At 38.2% G+C, this 22,464-nt stretch overlaps 1 protein-coding gene across 1 annotated transcript in view; it reads right to left on the reverse strand.

Moving 5' to 3' along the window:
* LOC106073387 (uncharacterized) overlaps positions 1–22,464 on the reverse strand; it is a 140,671-nt gene that overhangs the window by 98,196 nt on the left and 20,011 nt on the right. Inside the window, exons 4-5 of the mRNA XM_056030344.1 lie at positions 15,598–15,830; positions 1,283–1,432 (exon numbers count right to left, since the gene is read on the reverse strand). Coding sequence (XP_055886319.1) covers positions 1,283–1,432; positions 15,598–15,830 — 383 coding nt within the window. The remainder of the gene's footprint in view (positions 1–1,282; positions 1,433–15,597; positions 15,831–22,464) is intronic.

A 22,464-nucleotide genomic window follows, 5' to 3' on the forward strand; every position in this document is an offset into this window, starting at 1 on the left:
ACCAGGGAAATGAAGGAGAGGCAAACTAAAGAAACGAGGGAAAGACGATACCAAAGAATGGACAGGCCTGTCATTAAAAGCGACTCTAATTCTGGCATAACACAGAGAGGAATGGAGAGCGATAGTCAACAGATCATATGTGATGCCCCGACGGTCCAGAAGACTAAGGGATAGGTGAAGGTCATGTAACAAACTATTCTCTTCCATTCTTTGACCTGGTTGACCTTTTTTGACTACCTTTTGTTTTGTTTACATGTACTTCCACATGGATGACCTTCTTTAGTATGTCTTAACTTCTTCAACTGTCTTATCTTCTGGAATGTGTCTTACCTTCTTTAGTATGTCTTAACTTCTTCAACTGTCTTATCTTCTGGAATGTGTCTTACCTTCTTTAGTATGTCTTAACTTCTTCAACTGTCTTATCTTCTGGAATGTGTCTTACCTTCTTTAGTATGTCTTAACTTCTTCAACTGTCTTATCTTCTGGAATGTGTCTTACCTTCTTTAGTATGTCTTAACTTCTTCAACTGTCTTATCTTCTGGAATGTGTCTTACCTTCATTAGTATGTCTTAACTTCTTCAACTGTCTTATCTTCTGGAATGTGTCTTACCTTCTTTAGTATGTCTTAACTTCTTCAACTGTCTTATCTTCTGGAATGTGTCTTACCTTCTTTAGTATGTCTTAACTTCTTCAACTGTCTTATCTTCTGGAATGTGTCTTACCTTCTTTAGTATGTCTTAACTTCTTCAACTGTCTTATCTTCTGGAATGTGTCTTACCTTCTTTAGTATGTCTTAACTTCTTCAACTGTCTTATCTTCTGGAATGTGTCTTACCTTCTTTAGTATGTCTTAACTTCTTCAACTGTCTTATCTTCTGGAATGTGTCTTACCTTCTTTAGTATGCCTTAACTTCTTCAACTGTCTTATCTTCTGGAATGTGTCTTACCTTCTTTAGTATGTCTTAACTTCTTCAACTGTCTTATCTTCTGGAATGTGTCTTACCTTCTTTAGTATGTCTTAACTTCTTCAACTGTCTTATCTTCTGGAATGTGTCTTACCTTCTTTAGTATGTCTTAACTTCTTCAACTGTCTTATCTTCTGGAATGTGTCTTACCTTCTTTAGTATGTCTTAACTTCTTCAACTGTCTTATCTTCTGGAATGTGTCTTACCTTCTTTAGTATGTCTTAACTTCTTCAACTGTCTTATCTTCTGGAATGTGTCTTACCTTCTTTAGTATGTCTTAACTTCTTCAACTGTCTTATCTTCTGGAATGTGTCTTACCTTCTTTGACGTGTCTCAACAGATGGCATGCTATGGAAAATTCTTCAAGACTCAACTTCCCGTCGCGACCAAAGTCCGCAAGATCCCAGATTTGAATCAATACGTCATCACTCAGCTGACTGGCACGAAAAATCTCTGTCGCTATGGAAACTGACAGAGGAAAAAAAGTCATTTTAAACGAAACAATTTCTGAATTTAAAACTTAATGACTAGAAACCTTAAAAGTGTTAGTTTACGAAACAAGGTCAAATGTGATCTGATCAAAGTCTCTAAAAGAAGATTCAGCACTGGCTTTCAGAATAAGAAAACTACAAAAATTATACATTTTATACTGCTAGTATTAAAACATAAATACATTGACTATCTGCAGGCATGGTAATACACTGACATCATACAAACATAGATTTTTTAGTTTTATTTTTAAACAACATATCTTGTGAAGACACATCTAGCATCTTGTGTAGACACATCTCTCTAGCATCTTGTGAAGACACATCTAGCATCTTGTGAAGACACATTTAGCATCTTGTGAAGACACATCTAGCATCCTTTGGAGACACATTTAGCAACTTGTGTAGATACATTTAGCAACTTGTGTAGACACATTTAACATCTTGTGTAGACACATCTAGTATCTTGTGTAGACACATAGGTCTCTTATGAAGACACAATTACTAAATGAAATGTGCTGGTCTACAACTTCGAATACAGATCGATCAGGCACATGGTCGGCTATCAACGCTACAGAGTGGGGAGAACTGTACATTATTTTGTTATTCTGTGCATATTGATATTTTGAAGCTATTCTACTCTCTTGAAGTATCCAACGAATGAACTAATCTGAGGATTGAACATTCTTCTTACACCCAGAGGGCCTAGAGCCCTTACAATGTGACCAAGAACAAAAGGTATTCAGTCATTTTCGACAAGTATATCTTCAGAATTACATTCGTTGCACTGGCAGTTTGTTTGTTTGTTTGTACAATTTGATTGTATATACATTTTTAATAGGATGTACTGACTCACATATTCATGATTCTATAATGTAAGGGGCATAACTACATTCCGAGAAACGACATTGCAAATTTATATTTATTCCCCTTTAAATGTAGCACACAAAAAAAAATGTGCTGGCAGTGTTTGCGATTATTCTGTTCTGTTAAGGTAAGCGGCCCCCTCTTCCATCCTAAACTCCGTCTCGCAACAGTCACCGACTTGTGTTCCAAGTATGTGTCAGTTTGAAACATTTCTGTCTCTAGTTGTAACCAAGAACCCTCCTTACAAAGTGCACGCAACTGCAGGATACGGGCGTCACTTCCGGTAGTGTAGCTGACAAAAGACTAAACAAGCTCCAATGATATACGACCGAACCCGCCATTAGAACTACCACTGACCAGGTCTAGTTGCTGGATGGGGTCGAGGGGTAACATCATGGGCGTAGCCAGGGGGGGGTTCTTGGGGTTCAAACCCCCCCCCCCCCGAAATGAAATCCCCCCCCCCGCAGGGGGGGGACGGAATTAAGTGACTGATATTTGCTTTCATTTTGTTTATTTTAGGTGAGATTTTAATACTAAATCATCACTTACCACAGCACAGCCGAGGCAGTTTTGAGTTAAAAACCCTCTACCAAGGGGTTTTGAGTTTAAATCCCCCTACCAGGGGGTTTTGAGATTTTAAAAACCCCTATCAGAGGGTTTTGAGATACAAATCTCTCTACCAGGGGGCTTTGAGTTTAAAACCCCCTACAGGGGGTTTTGAATTTTAAACCCCCTACCAGAGGTTTTTGCAGTTAAATCCCCCTCTTCTATAAAACAAAACAAAAAAAAATGCAAACAACAATCCCCAAATTCCAACAGCACAGTTGAGGAAGATTTTGATTTTAAAACCCCATCCAAAATTTACGATAACCCCATCTTCAATATAAAAAAAAGCAAATTACACACTCAAAATTCTATGAGCGTAGCCAAAGGGGTTTTGAGTTTAACCCCCCTCCCCCTTCCAGTTGGGGTTTGAAGCTAAAAAGTACCTCTTCAATATAAAAAAAAAAGCAAATTACACACTATAAAATCTATGGGCGTAGCCAAGGGGGTTTTGAGTTTAAATCCCCCTCCTCCAGATGGCTTTTTCTTTAAAGTTTAAAACCCCTCCAGATGGTTTTGAGTTTAAAATTCCCCTACAGAGCGTTTAGAGTTGAAAACCTCTCTCTTCAATATTATTTTAAAGCAAACTACAGTCACCAAATTCTATGATCGTAGCTAAATGGGGTTTTGAATTAAAAACAAAACAAAACAAAAAAAAAAACCCAGAGATTTTTTGGTATAAAACCACCAACAGATGATTTAGACATAAAACTTCACGTTTCGATATAAAATCTAAAGCAAACTACAGTCACTTGATTCCAAGAGCGTATTCAAGAGAGGTTACACATTTCTACCTGTGGCGGGGCTCATTTAATAAAGTGCAGTGAATAGTCATCTGCCGAAATTGACAAACACTAAATGTGGCTCAACAAAGATGGCTAAGACAGATTTTAGGAGTCAGTCATAGAGATCGGGTCTAAATCAAAGAAATCCTATGCCGAACTGGGAGTCGAATCCTTAGTAAGGTTGTGACAGAGCGTCGCATGAGGTTTTGCGGGACATGTTTTCCGACAAAATGAATTACGCAGAATAAGAGTTGCGGAAACAGCTTGCCGGAAAATGCGCCGAACGGCGCAAGAGGGTCAAAGTCAGTAAGAATAGCACATTAGGTTTTTGAAATAAAACTTTTTAATAGCAAGATAATGCACTGTAGATACCTCAGAATATGCATTTTGTTGGCTTTCAATACCAGAAATAGTGCTCGGCGGCGGGGCTTCGCCCCGCGCTGGGGGAGCGCTGCGAGCTCCCCCAGACCCCCTTGCTAACAAGGGCGGGGAGTCTACAATAAACAATAAACGTCTTCCGAAAGGGTCAGAATGTAATAAAGATTAATTATGAACACACACACACACACATATATTTTTTTTTCGCGGGGGGGGGGGGAGGTCGGGGGGATCCCCCCCCCCCAAAACCCTCCCCGAAAAAAAATCCTGGCTACGCCCATGGGTAACATGAGCGAGGCTTGGCTTGCATGTAACAGACTTAGAGTACAGGACACCAGACTTTCTCAGAGGTGAAGTGTCAAAAATAAATTTAAAAAAACAAACAATGGGACAAAGTGTAACTTCTATTTAATAAAGTTAAAAAAAAACAAGCCAAATATAAGAAATCGTTTCTAAAAAAAACAAAGCTTATCTAAGGGAGAGAACAACGCACTTACAACTATATCTCTCAATAATGTAGCATTTATTTCCATTGTTCGATATCAAACAAGATAATTAATTACCAATAATTAATTGACTGTTCATTTTTTTAAATAAATAATTATTTAAAGCTTCATCTTGATAACAGAAAAACAGTGGGAGAAATAATGTGTAGTTAATTATTTAACTTATTGGTAAATTTGTTTTATAGATTCATGTCAAATCTACCCCAATGAATAATTGTGCAAAGTTATAACTTCATCTGAGAATGGGTGTGGGAGAAAAAATGTGTACAAAGTTTTTACCAGACAAACAGAAAGACAGGCAGATTGAGTGAAAACCTTTTAATAAAAATAAAATAAACACTTTACACAGAGATTCGAAACTTTGCGGTGAAATTGTGTAAGCTTTTGAGAAGCTGTATCCCCTTTGTGGGCTCTCTAGCGAATGGTTTGAGTTGTGACAGACAGGCAAATTATAAATAATAGCAAGCAAATAAGAAAGAAAACATGTACTTTTACTTCTCAAACCTAATCCTATACCGGTAAACATGTACTTCTCAAACCTAATCCTATACCGGTAAACATGTACTTCTCAAACCTAATCCTATACCGGTAAACATGTACTTCTCAAACTTAATCCTATACCGGTAAACATGTACTTCTCAAACCTAATCCTTTACCGGTAAACATGTACTTCTCAAACTTAATCCTATACCGGTAAACATGTACTTCTCAAACCTAATCCTATACCGGTAAACATGTACTTCTCAAACCTAATCCTATACCGGTAAACATGTACTTCTCAAACCTAATCCTTTACCGGTAAACATGTACTTCTCAAACCTAATCCTATACCGGTAAACATGTACTTCTCAAACCTAATCCTATACCGGTAAACATGTACTTCTCAAACCTGATCCTTTACCGGTAAACATGTACTTCTCAAACCTAATCCTATACCGGTAAACATGTACTTCTCAAACCTAATCCTATACTGGCAAACATGTACTTCTCAAACCTAATCCTATACCGGTAAACATGTACTTCTCAAACCTGATCCTATACCGGTAAACATGTACTTCTCAAACCTAATCCTTTACCGGTAAACATGTACTTCTCAAACCTAATCCTATACCGGTAAACATGTACTTCTCAAACCTAATCCTATACTGGCAAACATGTACTTCTCAAACCTAATCCTATACCGATAAACATGTACTTTTACTTCTCAAACCTAATCCTACACCGGTAAACATGTACTTATTGTTACAGCAAGATTCTTTTGATTGAATTCAGACATTTTGTTTTTGAAGAAAGAAAATTTCCTATGACAGTAACATGGAAGTTGTCTTGCCCCAATTTTAACAAAAGAAAAAGATAACTACTGCCTTCCATTGTTAGATTTTATTTTTATTGTACAACTGTATGAAAAAAAACTGATTCATTCTTCTTATACTAGGCTTGTTGATTAGTCACAAAACGTACAATCTGACCAATTATCTTTGGGAACAAAATAGAGGTCAAATGATAAATTGACAACTTGAACTAACACGCCATATGGTAGGGAGCAGAGTGTCTCCAATCAAGTTCAATAAGAGAAAGATAGAGAGGAGAGGGGGATAACTTTTGTCGTTGTCTAACTCTCTTATTCTATAGTCTCATTACTCTCTCTCTCTCTCTCTCTCTCTCTCTCTCTCTCTCTCTCTCTCTCCATCTTCTAACCAAACATAAGTAGTACGCCAATGACCAATCTGAACGTCACGTGACAGGGTGACGTACACCTCAGCCACATAACAACAGACACTCAGGAGACCTGACACCGCCAGCAATCAATCTTACAATTAGTTTTCTGTCTCACCTATCATCCAATCACAACAAAAAATCAATGACTAGCTGACCACGCAACAAACTTCGGCCTGCCTCTAAGGCTGAGGTTGTCATCAGTGATGGCCGTAGGAAAACCGGTAACGCTGGAAAAGGTGGAGCATTAAATATCAGGTTGTGTACAGACTAGAAGACATTGTTAATTAAATACAGGTTGTATAAAGACTAGAGGACATTGTTATTTTAATGCAGGTTGTGTACAGACTAGAAGACATTGTTTTTAAATACAGGTTGTATAAAGACTAGAGGACATTGTTATTTTAATGCAGGTTGTGTACAGACGAGAAGACATTGTTAATTAAATACAGGTTGTGTACAGACTAGAAGACATTGTTAATTAAATACAGTTTGTGTAAAGACTAGAGGACATTGTTAATTAAATACAAGTTGTGTAAAGACTAGAGGACATTGTTAATTAAATACAGGTTGTGTACAGACTAGAAGACATTGTTAATTAAATACAGGTTGTGTAAGGACTAGAAGACATTGTTAATTTAATACAGATTGTGTAAGGACTAGATGACATTGTTAATTAAATACAGGTTGTGTAAAGACTAGAAGACATTGTTAATTAAATACAGGTTGTGTAAAGACTAGAAGACATTGTTATTAAATACAGGTTGTGTAAAGACTAGAAGACATTGTTATTAAATACAGGTTGTGTAAAGACTAGAAGACATTGTTAATTAAATACAGGTTGTGTACAGACTAGAAGACATTGTTATTAAATACAGGTTGTGTAAGGACTAGAAGACATTGTTAATTTAATACAGGTTGTGTAAAGACTAGAAGACATTGTTATTAAATACAGGTTGTGTAAAGACTAGAAGACATTGTTATTAAATACAGGTTGTGTAAAGACTAGAAGACATTGTTATTAAATACAAGTTGTGTAAGGACTAGAAGACACTGTTAATTAAATACAGGTTGTGTACAGACTAGAAGACATTGTTATTAAATACAAGTTTTGTATAGACTAGAAGACATTGAGAGAGGAGGTTGAAAGGTGTGGTAAAGGCATGGATTCTGAAGACGCCTCTGAGTTCACCCAACTCTAATGGGTACCTAACATTTGTTAAGTATCAAAACTTGAATTAGTTTCCAAAAGATATCCTGTGATCATTTTTAGCATTTCTCGAGTTGGTCTCTCCTTGTTCTCACTGGATGCGGTGTTTTAAGTTTTTCCTAAAGTTCATTCAGTTGTAGGTGTTAGTATGATTTGAAACAACTTCAGCTTCTCAAAGTTTATAGCTCCACACTCATTTAATGATATTGTTATTACACGTTTTACTTCAAAACTTTAGAATATTTTCTACGAATACACAAATATACGTTCTTAAAAAAAAAATTACAAAAATTGTTCCGTGAACGAAAATGTTCCTGTCTTTGATCCAGTTTTTTGTTGACATAACTAGGTTAACACATGGGTCACTGGGACTATATGACACTATCAAGACACGCCCCCTTCCCCAATATATCTTTGTCGCCTTTATGAAAGAAAGAAAAGATTTGATGACGTTCAGGTAATAAAACAATTTTTACCAGCTTTTTAAAAGGCTATTTCTGGTGCTCCAAGACTCGGTGGTCTGAAACACTTGTACCAGGCACTTTTAAACAGTCTCGACTGTAGTCTCTGACTTTATGATGAGGATAGTAGAGAGAGGTGGGGGAGGAACCAAAATCACGATTAGATAAGAAGACACCATAAACGTATTACTCAATGGACTGGAGACACTAGTGAAAGTAGATAGTAATCTAACAAGACTAAGGGCACTAGTGAAAGTAGATAGTAATCTATCATGTCTGAAGAATTGTAACTTAGATTTAGAAGCGGATGTTTAATATTAAACTGTTTAAAGGAATGTGTAGAGAATGTTTAGAAAAATTTTAAGGAGAAAGGTTAGAGCATAAGTAAGAGAAATTGTAAGAGCATAAGTAAGAGAAATTGTAAGAGCATAAGTAAGAGAAATTGTAAGAGCATAAGTAAGAGAAATTGTAAGAGCATAAGTAAGAGAAAGTGTAAGAGCATAAGTAAGAGAAAGTGTAAGAGCATAAGTAAGAGAAAGTGTAAGAGCATAAGTAAGAGAAAGTGTAAAGATTAGGAGAGTGTTTCAGAACAAAAACAAAACAGCTGACTACAGAATTTTTAAATTATATTGTAATGATACCAACTTTCTGATAGTAGTTGGCCCTACAGCCAGACACTGAGCCAGTAGTTGGCCTACAGCCAGACACTGAGCCAGTAGTTGGCCTACAGCCAGACACTGAGCCAGTAGTTGGCCTACAGCCAGACACTGAGCCAGTAGTTGGCCTACAGCCAGACACTGAGCCAGTAGTTGGCCTACAGCCAGACACTGAGCCAGTAGTTGGCCTACAGCCAGACACTGAGCCAGTAGTAGGCACTACAGCCAGACACTGAGCCAGTAGTTGGCCTACAGCCAGACATTGAGCCAGTAGTTGGCCTACAGCCAGACACTGAGCCAGTAGTTGGTTTAGAGCCAGACATTGAGCCAGTAGTTGGCCTACAGCCAGACACTGAGCCAGTAGTTGGCCTACAGCCAGACATTGAGCCAGTAGTTGGCCTACAGCCAGACACTGAGCCAGTAGTAGGCACTACAGCCAGACACTGAGCCAGTAATAGGCACTACAGCCAGACACTGAGCCAGTAGTAGGCAATACAGCCAGACACTGAGCCAGTAGTAGGCACTACAGCCAGACACTGAGCCAGTAGTTGGCCTACAGCCAGACATTGAGCCAGTAGTTGGCCTACAGCCAGACACTGAGCCAGTAATAGGCACTACAGCCAGACACTGAGCCAGTAGTTGGCCTACAGCCAGACACTGAGCCAGTAATAGGCACTACAGCCAGACACTGAGCCAGTAGTAGGCCCTACAGCCAGACACTGAGCCAGTAGTAGGCCCTACAGCCAGACACTGAGCCAGTAGTTGGCCTACAGCCAGACACTGAGCCAGTAGTAGGCAATACAGCCAGACACTGAGCCAGTAGTTGGCCCTACAGCCAGACACTGAGCCAGTAGTTGGCCCTACAGCCAGACACTGAGCCAGTAGTAGGCAATACAGCCAGACACTGAGCCAGTAGTAGGCCCTACAGCCAGACATTGAGCCAGTAGTAGGCACTATAGTCAGACACTGAGCCAGTAGTAGGCCCTACAGCCAGACATTGAGCCAGTAGTAGGCCCTACAGTCAGACACTGAGCACAGTTGTTCGCCACCTGCTATAGCTTTTAAAAAAAAAAAGACATTGAAATGGATTGAGAAGAACACAGAATGAAAGAAACTTCAACAGATTCACATCTAGCATCTGGCCTTGTCATATCTCTACATCAGACACAATATCAAAGGTAACTGTAAAGGAAAATCATTTGATTGTGAGGTCAGTAAGGTCACATTTATGATACGTCTTGTTGATGTTTTTACTTTCAGTCCTTAAGTAGGATTCAGAACGAAGGAATGGCCAAGAAAAAGAAATGTGGATTAACGAATTGAGAGATTTGTTTTAGCTGGTCAAACTCCCTAAGTTTGCAGGGAACAGTACCAGGACAAAGAAGAAGAGGCAAACAGAGAAAGCAATGGGAAGACAACCTAATAGAATGGACGGGCCTGACATTGAAGGAGCTTCTATCCAGGACAAAAGACTAAGAGGAATGGAGAAAGACGGTTTACAAATCTTGTGCGGTGCCCCAACGGTCCAACAGACTAAAGGATAGGTGAAGGTGAATGTGAAGCCTACTAGCTACACCTTTCTGCACCTCTTGTGACATGACCAATTCTATATTCCAGCTGCCAGTAGTGCGTTACAAATTATTTGAGTAGACCAGCTTTAAAATGTCTAGTTTAGTTTACTTCGTATAATTTCAGGGAATTAAGGACTGGATGTTGTTTTTTTTTTGTCACAAGCCATGAACTCCCCTCCAGCACAGCGTGAGCTGACATGATTGATAATCTTTTTTTTTTCTTCACTTACTAAATTATCTAATGAATCGAATTTATTTATTTGTTTCAAACAGTATACAGACACAGACATTTGATAGGCAGACATTCTTAAATGCTGTGTAAACATTGGGACCAAAGTTTTGAAGAAGTCATGTGTCCGTGATGGGCGCCATACAGTCACAAAGATATTGCACCGGGTTTATTGCGTACACGTATAGATGGCTACCTTCCTGCATTGTGGGGCTACATCAAGAGGGCTAAATGATCTACCTGCCTGCATTGTGGGGCTACATCAAGATGGCTAAATGATCTACCTTCCTGCATTGTAGGGCTACATCAAGAGGGCTAAATGATCTACCTTCCTGCATTGTAGGGCTACATCAAGATGGCTAAATGATCTACCTTCCTGCATTGTGGGGCTACATCAAAAGGGCTAAATGATCTACCTTCCTGCATTGTGGGGCTACATCAAGATGGCTAAATGATCTACCTTCCTGCATTGTGGGGCTACATCAAGATGGCTAAATGATCTACCTTCCTGCATTGTGGGGCTACATCAAGATGGCTAAATGATCTACCTTCCTGCATTGTGATATAGGGCTACATCAAGATGGCTAAATGATCTACCTTCCTGCATTGTGATATAGGGCTACATCAAGATGGCTAAATGATCTACCTTCCTGCATTGTGATATAGGGCTACATCAAGATGGCTAAATGATCTACCTTCCTGCATTGTGGGGCTACATCAAGATGGCTAAATGATCTACCTTCCTGCATTGTGATATAGGGCTACATCAAGATGGCTAAATGATCTACCTTCCTGCATTGTGATATAGGGCTACATCAAGATGGCTAAATGATCTACCTTCCTGCATTGTGATATAGGGCTACATCAAGATGGCTAAATGATCTACCTTCCTGCATTGTGGGGCTACATCAAGATGGCTAAATGATCTACCTTCCTGCATTGTGATATAGGGCTACATCAAGATGGCTAAATGATCTACCTTCCTGCATTGTGATATAGGGCTACATCAAGATGGCTAAATGATCTACCTTTCTGCATTGTGATATAGGGCTACATCAAGATGGCTAAATGATCTACCTTCCTGCATTGTGATATAGGGCTACATCAAGATGGCTAAATGATCTACCTTCTTGCATTGTGGGGCTACATCAAGATGGCTAAATGATCTACCTTCCTGCATTGTGATATAGGGCTACATCAAGATGGCTAAATGATCTACCTTCCTGCATTGTGATATAGGGCTACATCAAGATGGCTAAATGATCTACCTTCCTGCATTGTGATATAGGGCTACATCAAGATGGCTAAATTGTGGAATGGCATGAAGGAATGTTTACGATGGCTTTAAAAGGCAGACTTGGCCAGTATTCTGCTATGTTAACTGTGGTGAAAAAAAAGGGGCCGTACACAGTTACAAAATGTGCAAGACAGTGGAGCATGACGGGTATGCCCTTCTGCTACTCGTTAGTTCTACAGTTGTCATAATGGTTGACGCCAGGAAAAAAAAACAAAAAAACTTTTCCCACACAAAATGTAAACCTTTGTTATGATTTTCTTTATAAATTGTACTACTTAATAAAATGTAGGTAAACCCTGAGCTTTAATCTAGGATTTTTTTAAAATAAACTGTAGTCAAAATAGAAAATGTCAAAATAGATTATGTCAAAATAAGATCATATCAAAATAGGATCATTCCAAAATTGGATCATTCCCAAATAAGATCATGTGAAAATAAGATCATATCATAAAAATAAGATCATGTCAAAATAGGATCATGCCAAAATAAGATCATGTGAAAATAAGATCATGTCAAAATAAGTTCATGCCAAAATAAGATCTTGTCAAAATAAGTTCATGCCAAAATAAGATCATATCAAAACAGGATCATGTCCTAATACGATCATGTCAAAGTCCTACAAATCCAAGTTAATGTAATTTGGTCGAGTTAGCTTATGTTGTCACATCACATTTCTAGCGATAAAATATTTTTGGGGGCTTTTCTATCAGTTGATGAAATAAAAAAAATTCTCAAATATAATCAACTGGCGAAAAGTTTCTAGCATTTGGTACATGTGATTCTAATTGAAGAAGTGTGTCCACACATTACTAGTCTCATCAACTCTAGAAACATTATTTCAAAAGTAAAAAATGTTTGTTAAATTGTTTTACATGTTTCGGTTGTTCCTTCAGAGTTGAAGATAATTACTTGATAGTCCAAACCTCCCGCAGGACGACGGGGGATGGGAGCGGGCAGGGTTTGAACCCGGGACCATCGATAAATCTGAACGACAGTCCAGCGTGCAAACCGCACGACCAGGCAGCCATCCATGTATTCACATTGACTTTTGAGAACCGCTGCAGACCGGGGAAAAGGAGGGAAGTGGTTACGTGAACTGTCACAGCGCCCCCTACGACGACAGGTGATGATGATACAGTTTTATAGACATAGTTTAGCAAGATAAATTAAGACACATAAACACAATTATCTTGATTTCCTGTTACAACTAATATCGGTGGGAAGGGGAGAGGCTAAGGGAAGGTGCCCAATCCAAATTCCAAATTTTTGCAGTGTCGATACAAAGTAGTTTTAACAGCTACACATCATGACATCTCTTTCACACACAAACAGTGTCGAGACAAAGTAGTTTTAACAGCTACACATCATGACATCTCTTTCACACACAAACAGTGTCGAGACAAAGTAGTTTTAATAGCTACACATCATGACATCTCTTTCACACACAAACAGTGTCGAGACAAAGTAGTTTTAACAGCTACACATCATGACATCTCTTTCACACACAAACAGTGTCGAGACAAAGTAGTTTTAATAACTACACATCATGACATCTCTTTCACACACAAACAGTGTCGAGACAAAGTAGTTTTAACAGCTACACATCATGACATCTCTTTCACACACAAACAGTGTCGAGACAAAGTAGTTTTAATAGCTACACATCATGACATCTCTTTCACACACAAACAGTGTCGAGACAAAGTAGTTTTAATAACTACACATCATGACATCTCTTTCACACACAAACAGTGTCGAGACAAAGTAGTTTTAACAGCTACACATCATGACATCTCTTTCACACACAAACAGTGTCGAGACAAAGTAGTTTTAATAACTACACATCATGACATCTCTTTCACACACAAACAGTGTCGAGACAAAGTAGTTTTAACAGCTACACATCATGACATCTCTTTCACACACGGAACATTTCTTAACACCTGGCTGGAGGTGGGAACAAAGTACGTGATGGATACATTGGGAACAAAGTACGTGATGGATACATTGGGAACAAAGTACGTGATGGATACATTGGAAACAAAGTACGTGATGGATACATTGGGAACAAAGTACGTGATGGATACATTGGGTGATGGATACATTGGGTGATGGATACATTGGGAACAAAGTACGTGATGGATACATTGGAAACAAAGTACGTGATGGATACATTGGGAACAAAGTACGTGATGGATACATTGGGTGATGGATACATTGGGTGATGGATACATTGGGAACAAAGTACGTGATGGATACATTGGGAACAAAGTACGTGATGGATACATTGGGAACAAAGTACGTGATGGATACATGGGGAACAAAGTACGTGATGGATACATTGGGAACAAAGTACGTGATGGATACATGGGGAACAAAGTACGTGATGGATACATTGGGAACAAAGTACGTGATGGATACATTGGGAACAAAGTACGTGATGGATACATTGGGAGCAGAGAATAAAAAAAGATTTTTTAAAAGACTGACTAAAATAAATATTTATAGACTATGTCAAAGTAGATATTTGTTTCGTATGTAAACCAGGAGCATTGTTTTTAGAGAAAGTATGAAGAGTTGAAGGGCTACAGTATAGTTCCATGGTTGAGCATTCACGTGAATGTCAAAAACATGCCAAAAAGCCAAGCCAATACCTTGATTCTAACTGGACATTGAACTCCTGAACCTACAGAGGTCAGAATGTTGTTAGAGGCCAGTACGTACTCAATTAGAGCTTTGGTGTACTTTTGTCTTGTTCTGAAACCTACCTCTACTAGAATAATAATGTGTATTTCTAGAGCACTGTTAACAAACAAAATGGAGGCTCAACATTACAAACATAAACACCAGAGCTAAAACGACAAACTAATCTAAAAACAATTTTGAACAGGAAGGTCTTAATGTTCTTCTTGAATGTAGTGTAGCATGTTGTCTGTCTGAGATCAAGGGGAAGTGAGTTCCAGACCTTTGGTCGTGTACTGAAAAAGCCAGCAGACGGTAGCTTTAGAGGTGAAACGTGGCACTACTAGAAGTGTTGAGTCCATTGAGCGCAGGGCTCTGTGGGGGACATATGGAGTGATCAGTTCACTAAGGTACAACGGCATTTCTTTATGCTAGATGCACTGATGACAAAGTGTGGCCAGCTTGTAGTCGAGTCTCGCTTTCACACCAATGGAGAGCAGTAGCAGAATCTCGTCTTGTTTTCCCTAGGACTATTCGTGCAGCGTTGTTCTGAATTCTCTGCAGTTTGGCGATCTTGTCATTAGATATACCAGTGTTGTAGTAGTCAAGGCGGGAGAGCATGAATGCTACAGAGAGCTGGGTCTGATCTGGCCTCATCTGCGCAGCTGTAGATAGAGACCCTTGCTGAGCTGACGCATGTCTGGGTTGACAGATAGTGTTGATTCAAATGAAGTCTCCAAGTTTACGAACTACATGAACAAAAGGAATCTGGAATCTATTTATAGTCATCATTAGATCTTCTTATCACAATGGTTTCATAATAGAATGTTATTCAGATCTATATAAATTAAGGATCGTAGAATGAATGTATTTGATTTCATCCCTCGCTAAGCAGAATGCCGAATGAAAACCAAGAAACAAAATGAGCTCATGCATAAAGAAACGTGGACCGTCAACCAGAAGACTACAAACTTCCACAAATAGAAACAAATGTCGAAAACTGTTCAGTTTCTAGAAACAAAAGACCGTAAACAGAAGAGAGATTCTTACTTAATGAGATTTGATAAGTAGAATCATCGGATCAACCCTGAAGATTACTGGTCTAAAACGCTGAGTAAATTAAAAAGTGATTTCAAGTCTGACCAAGCTGGTAGACAGACGTAACTTAAAGTACTAAAACCTACCATCAATGGATCCTTTGTTTTTGGCATCAAATGACTGAAAGACAAGAGAATAGGCGTACTTTTCTTGTGGGCTCATGTCTGGAAGAATCACAGGTGCAGTTTTCGGGGGAGTCAAGTTTCTGGGCAGCGTTTTTGGCACAGGCAGCCCCTTGATGACGCCCGTGATAAGATGCATGACCAGAACAAACTCGTGGACGTTAAGGACATTGTCATTGCTGACGTCAGCCAGGTTCCTGTGGGGAGAGATTAGCTCGTAAATCTAAAAATAAACCATTTACACACTAACAAAGCAAAAAAACTAAAGTCGGCTTAAACTTTTAAAACTCTATCAAAGAAGCGAAATATTAATTTCTCGAGATATGAAATAACTTGAAGTTCTCTACAAGTGAGTAGTAATTCTATAATTCACTTGTACAGAATTTAAAGTTATATGTGTTTAGGGTACGATGTGATATATCCTCGTACTTAAAACTAAGATTCATTTCATTTACTTTAAAACTGTAAATGCGATGTTTTAAACCAGAAGTGAAAACAGAAGAAATCAAGATGGCCACAATTGACTAACAAACAATATCAAGTAGATTTGAATGATATAAGAGAGAATTACAATACCTTTGTTCCTACATTTGTGGAGTCAATCTTACTACTGAAAGCCTATACATATCTGTACATATACTTATTGTTAAATGACTCTTTCAGACATAACCAATTGACTTCATTCTCTTTTAAAGACATTTCTTTGAACAATTAATCGTAATTGCTATGTCACTCCATTTAACTTCTTTTCAAGAAAAAAAAATGTAATTTAAAACAATGAACTATATATGAACTATATATATGAAGAATATGAAATAGCATATAATGTTATAAGCTTTATATTATTTGTTTGAAGTTTCAAGCACTTTGTTTTCCATTAAGTCAAACCAAACATTTGGCAAACATTCACTGACTTGACCACATGACCGAGCCTGGGTTCTGGTCTGTCTTAACAATTGTTTGACTTGGACCATGAGCCTTGTCTGACCTTGTGGGAGGACTTTCGACATCGTGTCATGACAGCGCAGTGGTTCCCTGGCCCTTCAGAAAACAAGACATTCACAGTTTGCAATCATGGAAGAAGAATGAGTTCGTTAATTCCCCAGTCCGATAACCAATGCGTCAACGTGTAGAACGTTTTTGAGACACCAGTACAACAAAAGTGGTTTCCCTTTGATGGAGTTATCAAAGACACAGTGAGACACATCGAAGCAAAATGGTGCTTGTGTATTAACATTTTAAAATAAACACAAACTCTTTGGCAACCCCTGTGGGTCAGTCGTACTCACGCATAAAGTTACAGAGGTTTTCAATTTGTATCTGCGCCGAAGTTACGGATTTACGTGAATGTTTTGTTTTTAAAAATCTTGCTTTAAAACATGTTTAGACGTTTGTGCATAAAGTTTATTGGCAGATGTTTTAAAAACAAAGAAGAACGATTTCTCAAAACCTTAAGTGGCTGTTGCACCTACAAACACCTGAATCTGTACAAAGAACTATATTCACACCAAAACAATCTACGTTAAAGAACACAAAACTGTTCGATCCTTTCGATCCCAGATCCCATCGAGCTACCTTTGTTCAGTAGAGTATTTCCAAGATGTTTAAAAAAAATAAATTGTCACACTATTGTCATATCAAAAACAAAAGGGCAATAAACCTTACACTTTATTTGGAGCACGATGTTGCCTAATGTACGAGAGATATGAACATGGCAGACACGTGAGCCGCTTCAATTGAATGTTTTAATTGACATAATTAAACTAGGGAACTTCATCAATTGTTTTCTTTTTCTTTGGGTGTGTGCGTGTGTGTATTTATTATTATTTTATTATATGTAAATGAAGCAAAGCACTAATTAGTATCTAATATTATAAATAAACATGGGCTTAATACAAACTCACTGTTGCATCCATATTTTAGATATGAATAAAACTTTTGAACTATTCTGGAGTATTATTGTACAATAAATAAATAACAAAGCGACTTCCGGCCCAATATCAAAGAAACGAAACGGACTAGTCCAACAAACCCCATTTGATTACAAAGTTTATATCAACTCGTGTCAGTCTGTCGGGTCCAACGTTTGAAACTTGAAACTTGACATTTCCCGTTCTTGTTGAGACCTCAGCCATGTTCCCAATCTCTGACTGACTTCCAATGTTTAGTGGCCTTGTATTGGATGAAGTGTGTGAAGGTTTGGGAGGGTGGGGGAGGGGAGAGAGTCATTATTTCTCCCACCTTTTAATATGGAATTATTTGTGTCTTCTAAATAGTTTTGTACCCACGCTGCCATCATTAAATATAAAACCGTCCCCACCCCCCTCCTATTGTTAATTACGCCTGGAAGCCCGTGTCTGTTTGTGGTCAGTATTGATTGGACCTTGCCTACAAACTGATACAATCTATTCTGCCATATGTTACAAACATGGAACGCCTTCATTTATAATTTACAATTATTTTAATAGATGGGAAACTTCCACCACAACATTTTTTTTTACAGCTAGGTTTTTTTACAGCTAGGTTTTTTACAATATTTGTGCACGTTTTTTTGTCGAGTGAACTATAATTATGTCCTGAAGTTGATATAGTCGTGTATTGTATATTGTTCACTATACATAAGTACTGGGGTTGTCTTGTATTAATTTGGTTTACTGAGACTGTGTACTGACGTTGTGTACTGACGTTGTGTACTAAGGCTGAGTGTGTGTGTGTGTGTGTGCCTATATATATATATATATATATATATATATATATATATATATATATATATATATATATATATATATATATATATATATATATATATATTGTATATTGAGGTAGTATTTGTATAATTGACATTGTCTATTAAGAGTAAGCGCTATAAAGAACAACTCGGGCGCCATTTCGCCCTCACTTGCCTAAAGAAAAGAAGCTGGCTGCAGATTACATCTGAAAGAGACAGTTGAAAAGCTCTCGCAAGGGCTGCGGGACACACACTTGAAACCCAAAGGAAAGCCATTTTTAAAGAAATTAATCATTAATCTTATTAATCTTTAAGACTCGAAGACATTGCCATTAATATACTGAGGTTTAGTGCAAGGACTGAATATGGCGATCGAATTCTGAGATTAAAATAAAAAATATTTTAAGTAAGTTTCAATGGAGCTATGTAGTACTCTTCTCAGCCATATTCTGGGGCTTATCATTGTACTAGTGTAACTTCTGTCAGGTCATTATTCGAACAGATTCGTCCATTCTACAAATTCAATCCCGTTGTTAAAAAGTCTTTTTTTTGTGTGTTAAACTTTTGTATTTGAAAAAGGTATAAAATATGTTCTTATTGCCTTTGTATTTGACATGTTCCAGGCTAAAAGACGCTCTCCTCTGAAGCCATTTATTAACATGTTGGTGAGGAGGGATCTGGGAGAAGGTTTCCATGCTGACTTTAGGGAAACAAAACTCATCTAGAATTGAAATTCTTAGTCTACGTCGGGATTTGAATTGGAGCCCCTTTAGGTAGCCAATCGATTTATGGCACTCAGCCACATATCTCACCAGCAGGCATGAGTTCTCTGAACATTGAAGTCTTTGAAGTTAACTAACTTGCTGAGACAGAACTCTTTTGTGACCAAACTTATTAACTTTGATCTACTTCTATATCTCTTTCGTCCACTACCTACAGCATTTCTTATACTTTGTAACTACGCCATACCAAATAGTCCCACATTTATTCAAGTAACTCCAGGACACACAGACAAGTGGCAAAATCGTAAAAATGGGCCCAAAATCAACTTCAATATTTGATCCGACCGTCCAACCGACTGACTCCCGCCCCCCCCTCCCCCCACCTAAAAAAAAGGAATTTCAATAAAAGCGTGTAATGCTACAACGAAGGTCATGATTAGGTCAACAAACAAGCGCAGACACAAGAACATGTTAATTAGCTATTTCTACTAATCTCTTCCAAACACAGAACACCGCCAGCATTAATCAAATAGCTGATAGAGCCAATGACTGCCTGATATAAGAGAACCAAAAAAAAAAGGGGGGGGGGGGGAGCCACTATTTCGGGAATCTCCAATTAAGCAAAAATGAGACGCGGAAATAGACCGAGGCTAAATATAGTGACACCGTGCTATCCCGCCCATTGTTTGGCAAAACCGGACCCAGGGGGTGTGAAGTGGTAACAAACAGTCGAACCTTGGGTCAAAGAAAGTGAGCCACGTGACCACGGCACACTGCTGCGAGCATGCTGACAAATATGGACGGAGGTCAATACAGAAACTTGTGCAGAAGAGATCCTCGTGTTTGATGTTCTTGTTGGAAACTAAAAGTTGCCAGAATTCCACAATGATTCCATCAAGAATACATTTTAAACACAAACAAACAAAATTTAAATATTGTTACAGAGTCAAACTTTTCTTGTGTCTAATGCAAATTTTGTGAAAATGAAGGCTAAAGATCAATGACGCCAAAAGATCTGTGAAGATTGTCGGTTCTGAGTCATTGGTGAATGTCGAGTCTTTAAAATTCTAGGCCCGCACTTGAATCGATGCCTTCAGAAAAGTCCAAAGCCATGAGTCATAGGAGTAACTAGTGGCATCTTATAGTAGTCATTGTTAATATCAGGCAGTGAGCAGACCTTAGTGATTAAAAAAACATTTTATTAAACTTCATGTGTGGATATCAGAAATTATGAAGTACAACTATAACTAACTCCTCTTCTATTTTCCTTCAGTTTCTACGTACACACAGGTTTACTTAAAGCATGGGGTTGCCTGTGACCCAATGCACGAAGCCCTCATTGTCACGTGTCTGAATGTATCAAACATTTTCTTTGTAGACATAGAGACTCAGTGAATAAGTAAAGCAGTTTTCCTTTCACATAGTACTGTCACTGCCAGCAGTTTTCATATTAGTACATTCTACATAGATGCAAGTGTTTAAAAGTGGTTATATTTGCACGGAAAATGGTTTGCATATTTTATTTAAAAAAAACAACAACAAAAGGTTTTGCTTTCAGAAGACCAAAAATAGTTCTTACACGTTTTTAGAGAGTACTCCACATTTACATTTTCGAAAGCATTTTTTATAGATCTGAACGTGACAGACGTGCTGACCAGTAGAAAGACGGACGGACGGACGCACAGCCCACACACAAACTAATACCGTTTTTTTTTTATTCGGGGGTCACTATTATTTGAAAGACAATTGTTTTTTTAATCCCCTTTCTCTTTATCTCTCTCTCTTTATCTCTCTCTTTCTATCCTTCTATAATTTACCAACTTCTCTTTATCTCTCCCTCTCTCTCTTTCTTTCCCTCTATTTTTTCCTCTTTCTCTTGATCTCTCTCTCTCTTTATTTTTCTTTATCTTTCACTCTCTCCCTCTCTCTCTTTCTTTTCCTCTATTTTTTCCTCTTTCTCTTGATCTCTCTCTCTCTTTATTTTTCTTTATCTTTCACTCTCTCCCTCTCTCTCTTTCTTTTCCTCTATTTTTTCCTCTTTCTCTTGATCTCTCTCTCTTTATCTCTCTTTATCTTTCACTCTTTCTCTCACTCTCTTTCCATCCCTCTATTTTTTTTTATATTTCTCTCTAATTTTTTTACTATTTGGATACTGGTTAACTTTGGCCTTTTTTCCCCATTATTTTCTTTAAACTCCATGTCTCCTTTTCTTTCTCTCTCTCTCTCTCTCTCTCTCTCACACACACACACACACAAGCACATATACTCCCTCTCTCTTCCTCTCTCAAACAGACTCACACACATTTCAAATCACAGACAAATCTGTCTGCTTAAGGATTCAAATGTTAACTAAAACTTTAACGGACGGTGGAGGTAGGGACTAGAACGCCCTCAACTCTTGAACATACAACAAAAGGAAAATGTTTTCTTGATGTGAAAACCTTTTGTTGCTGCCTAAAACGAGATCACAGTGGTCAGTCCTGGTCAAAGATTCCTTGATGGGGCGTAGTCTCGAGACTTGAAAGAGAGGGCGAGCTTATGTCAGGCGGAGACTCGAGACAGAACAAGAGGGGCGTCAACAGAGGCGAATCATTGGGAAAACATGTTAACACCTAAACACACAAACCAATCAAAAGGGCGCCGGTGTAAAAGGAGCTATGCAATTTCCCTCCTACATTTCTCAGTGAAATATGCATAGCAATCATAGCGCACGGGGGCTCATTGCGCCCTGGTCCATGGCCATTAGGAGCTCTCGAGAGCCTCTATCAAGACAAACAACAACACGTTTGACTTCATGAATTGTTTAATGCATCAAAGTATTTCATGTATTACTGTGTAGAAGTCGTTACTGAGTTATGGCCCCAATACTTGTAAAGGTAGAACCAGCAATGGAATGGGGGGTGGGGGGGGATATCGATACGTATAAGTCAAACTGGTTTAAGTTACATTTGAATTTCGGGAGGTGGGTCCACCACCGGACAAACATTTACTTTAGCAATCAAGAGATGGTATCTCAAGAGATGGTATATCAAGAGATGGTATATCGTACATGGTAACTACTTATATATTATATTCACTACATGCTCAATACATGAATATAGTATACAATTTGTGATAGATAATAGATTACAGTATACAATATGTGATAGATAATAGATTACAGTATACAAGTATACATTGAATACATTGTCGGTCCCGTCTCATCCATATCTTATCTTATATAATACAGACGTTACTTCAAAAAAGAAGAAGATTACGTCCTACGCGTCATGCATCTAGTCATGCATATTAACCAATGACTTAAATTCTGCCTAGTCACTGAACTGGTTTTCCTGGCTGGCTCAGGCAACTCATTCCATGCTCTAATAGTACTAGGGAAGA

The sequence above is a fragment of the Biomphalaria glabrata genome, chromosome 5, assembly GCF_947242115.1.
Source record: "Biomphalaria glabrata chromosome 5, xgBioGlab47.1, whole genome shotgun sequence".
In the NCBI taxonomy this organism is placed as follows: Eukaryota; Metazoa; Mollusca; class Gastropoda; family Planorbidae; genus Biomphalaria; species Biomphalaria glabrata.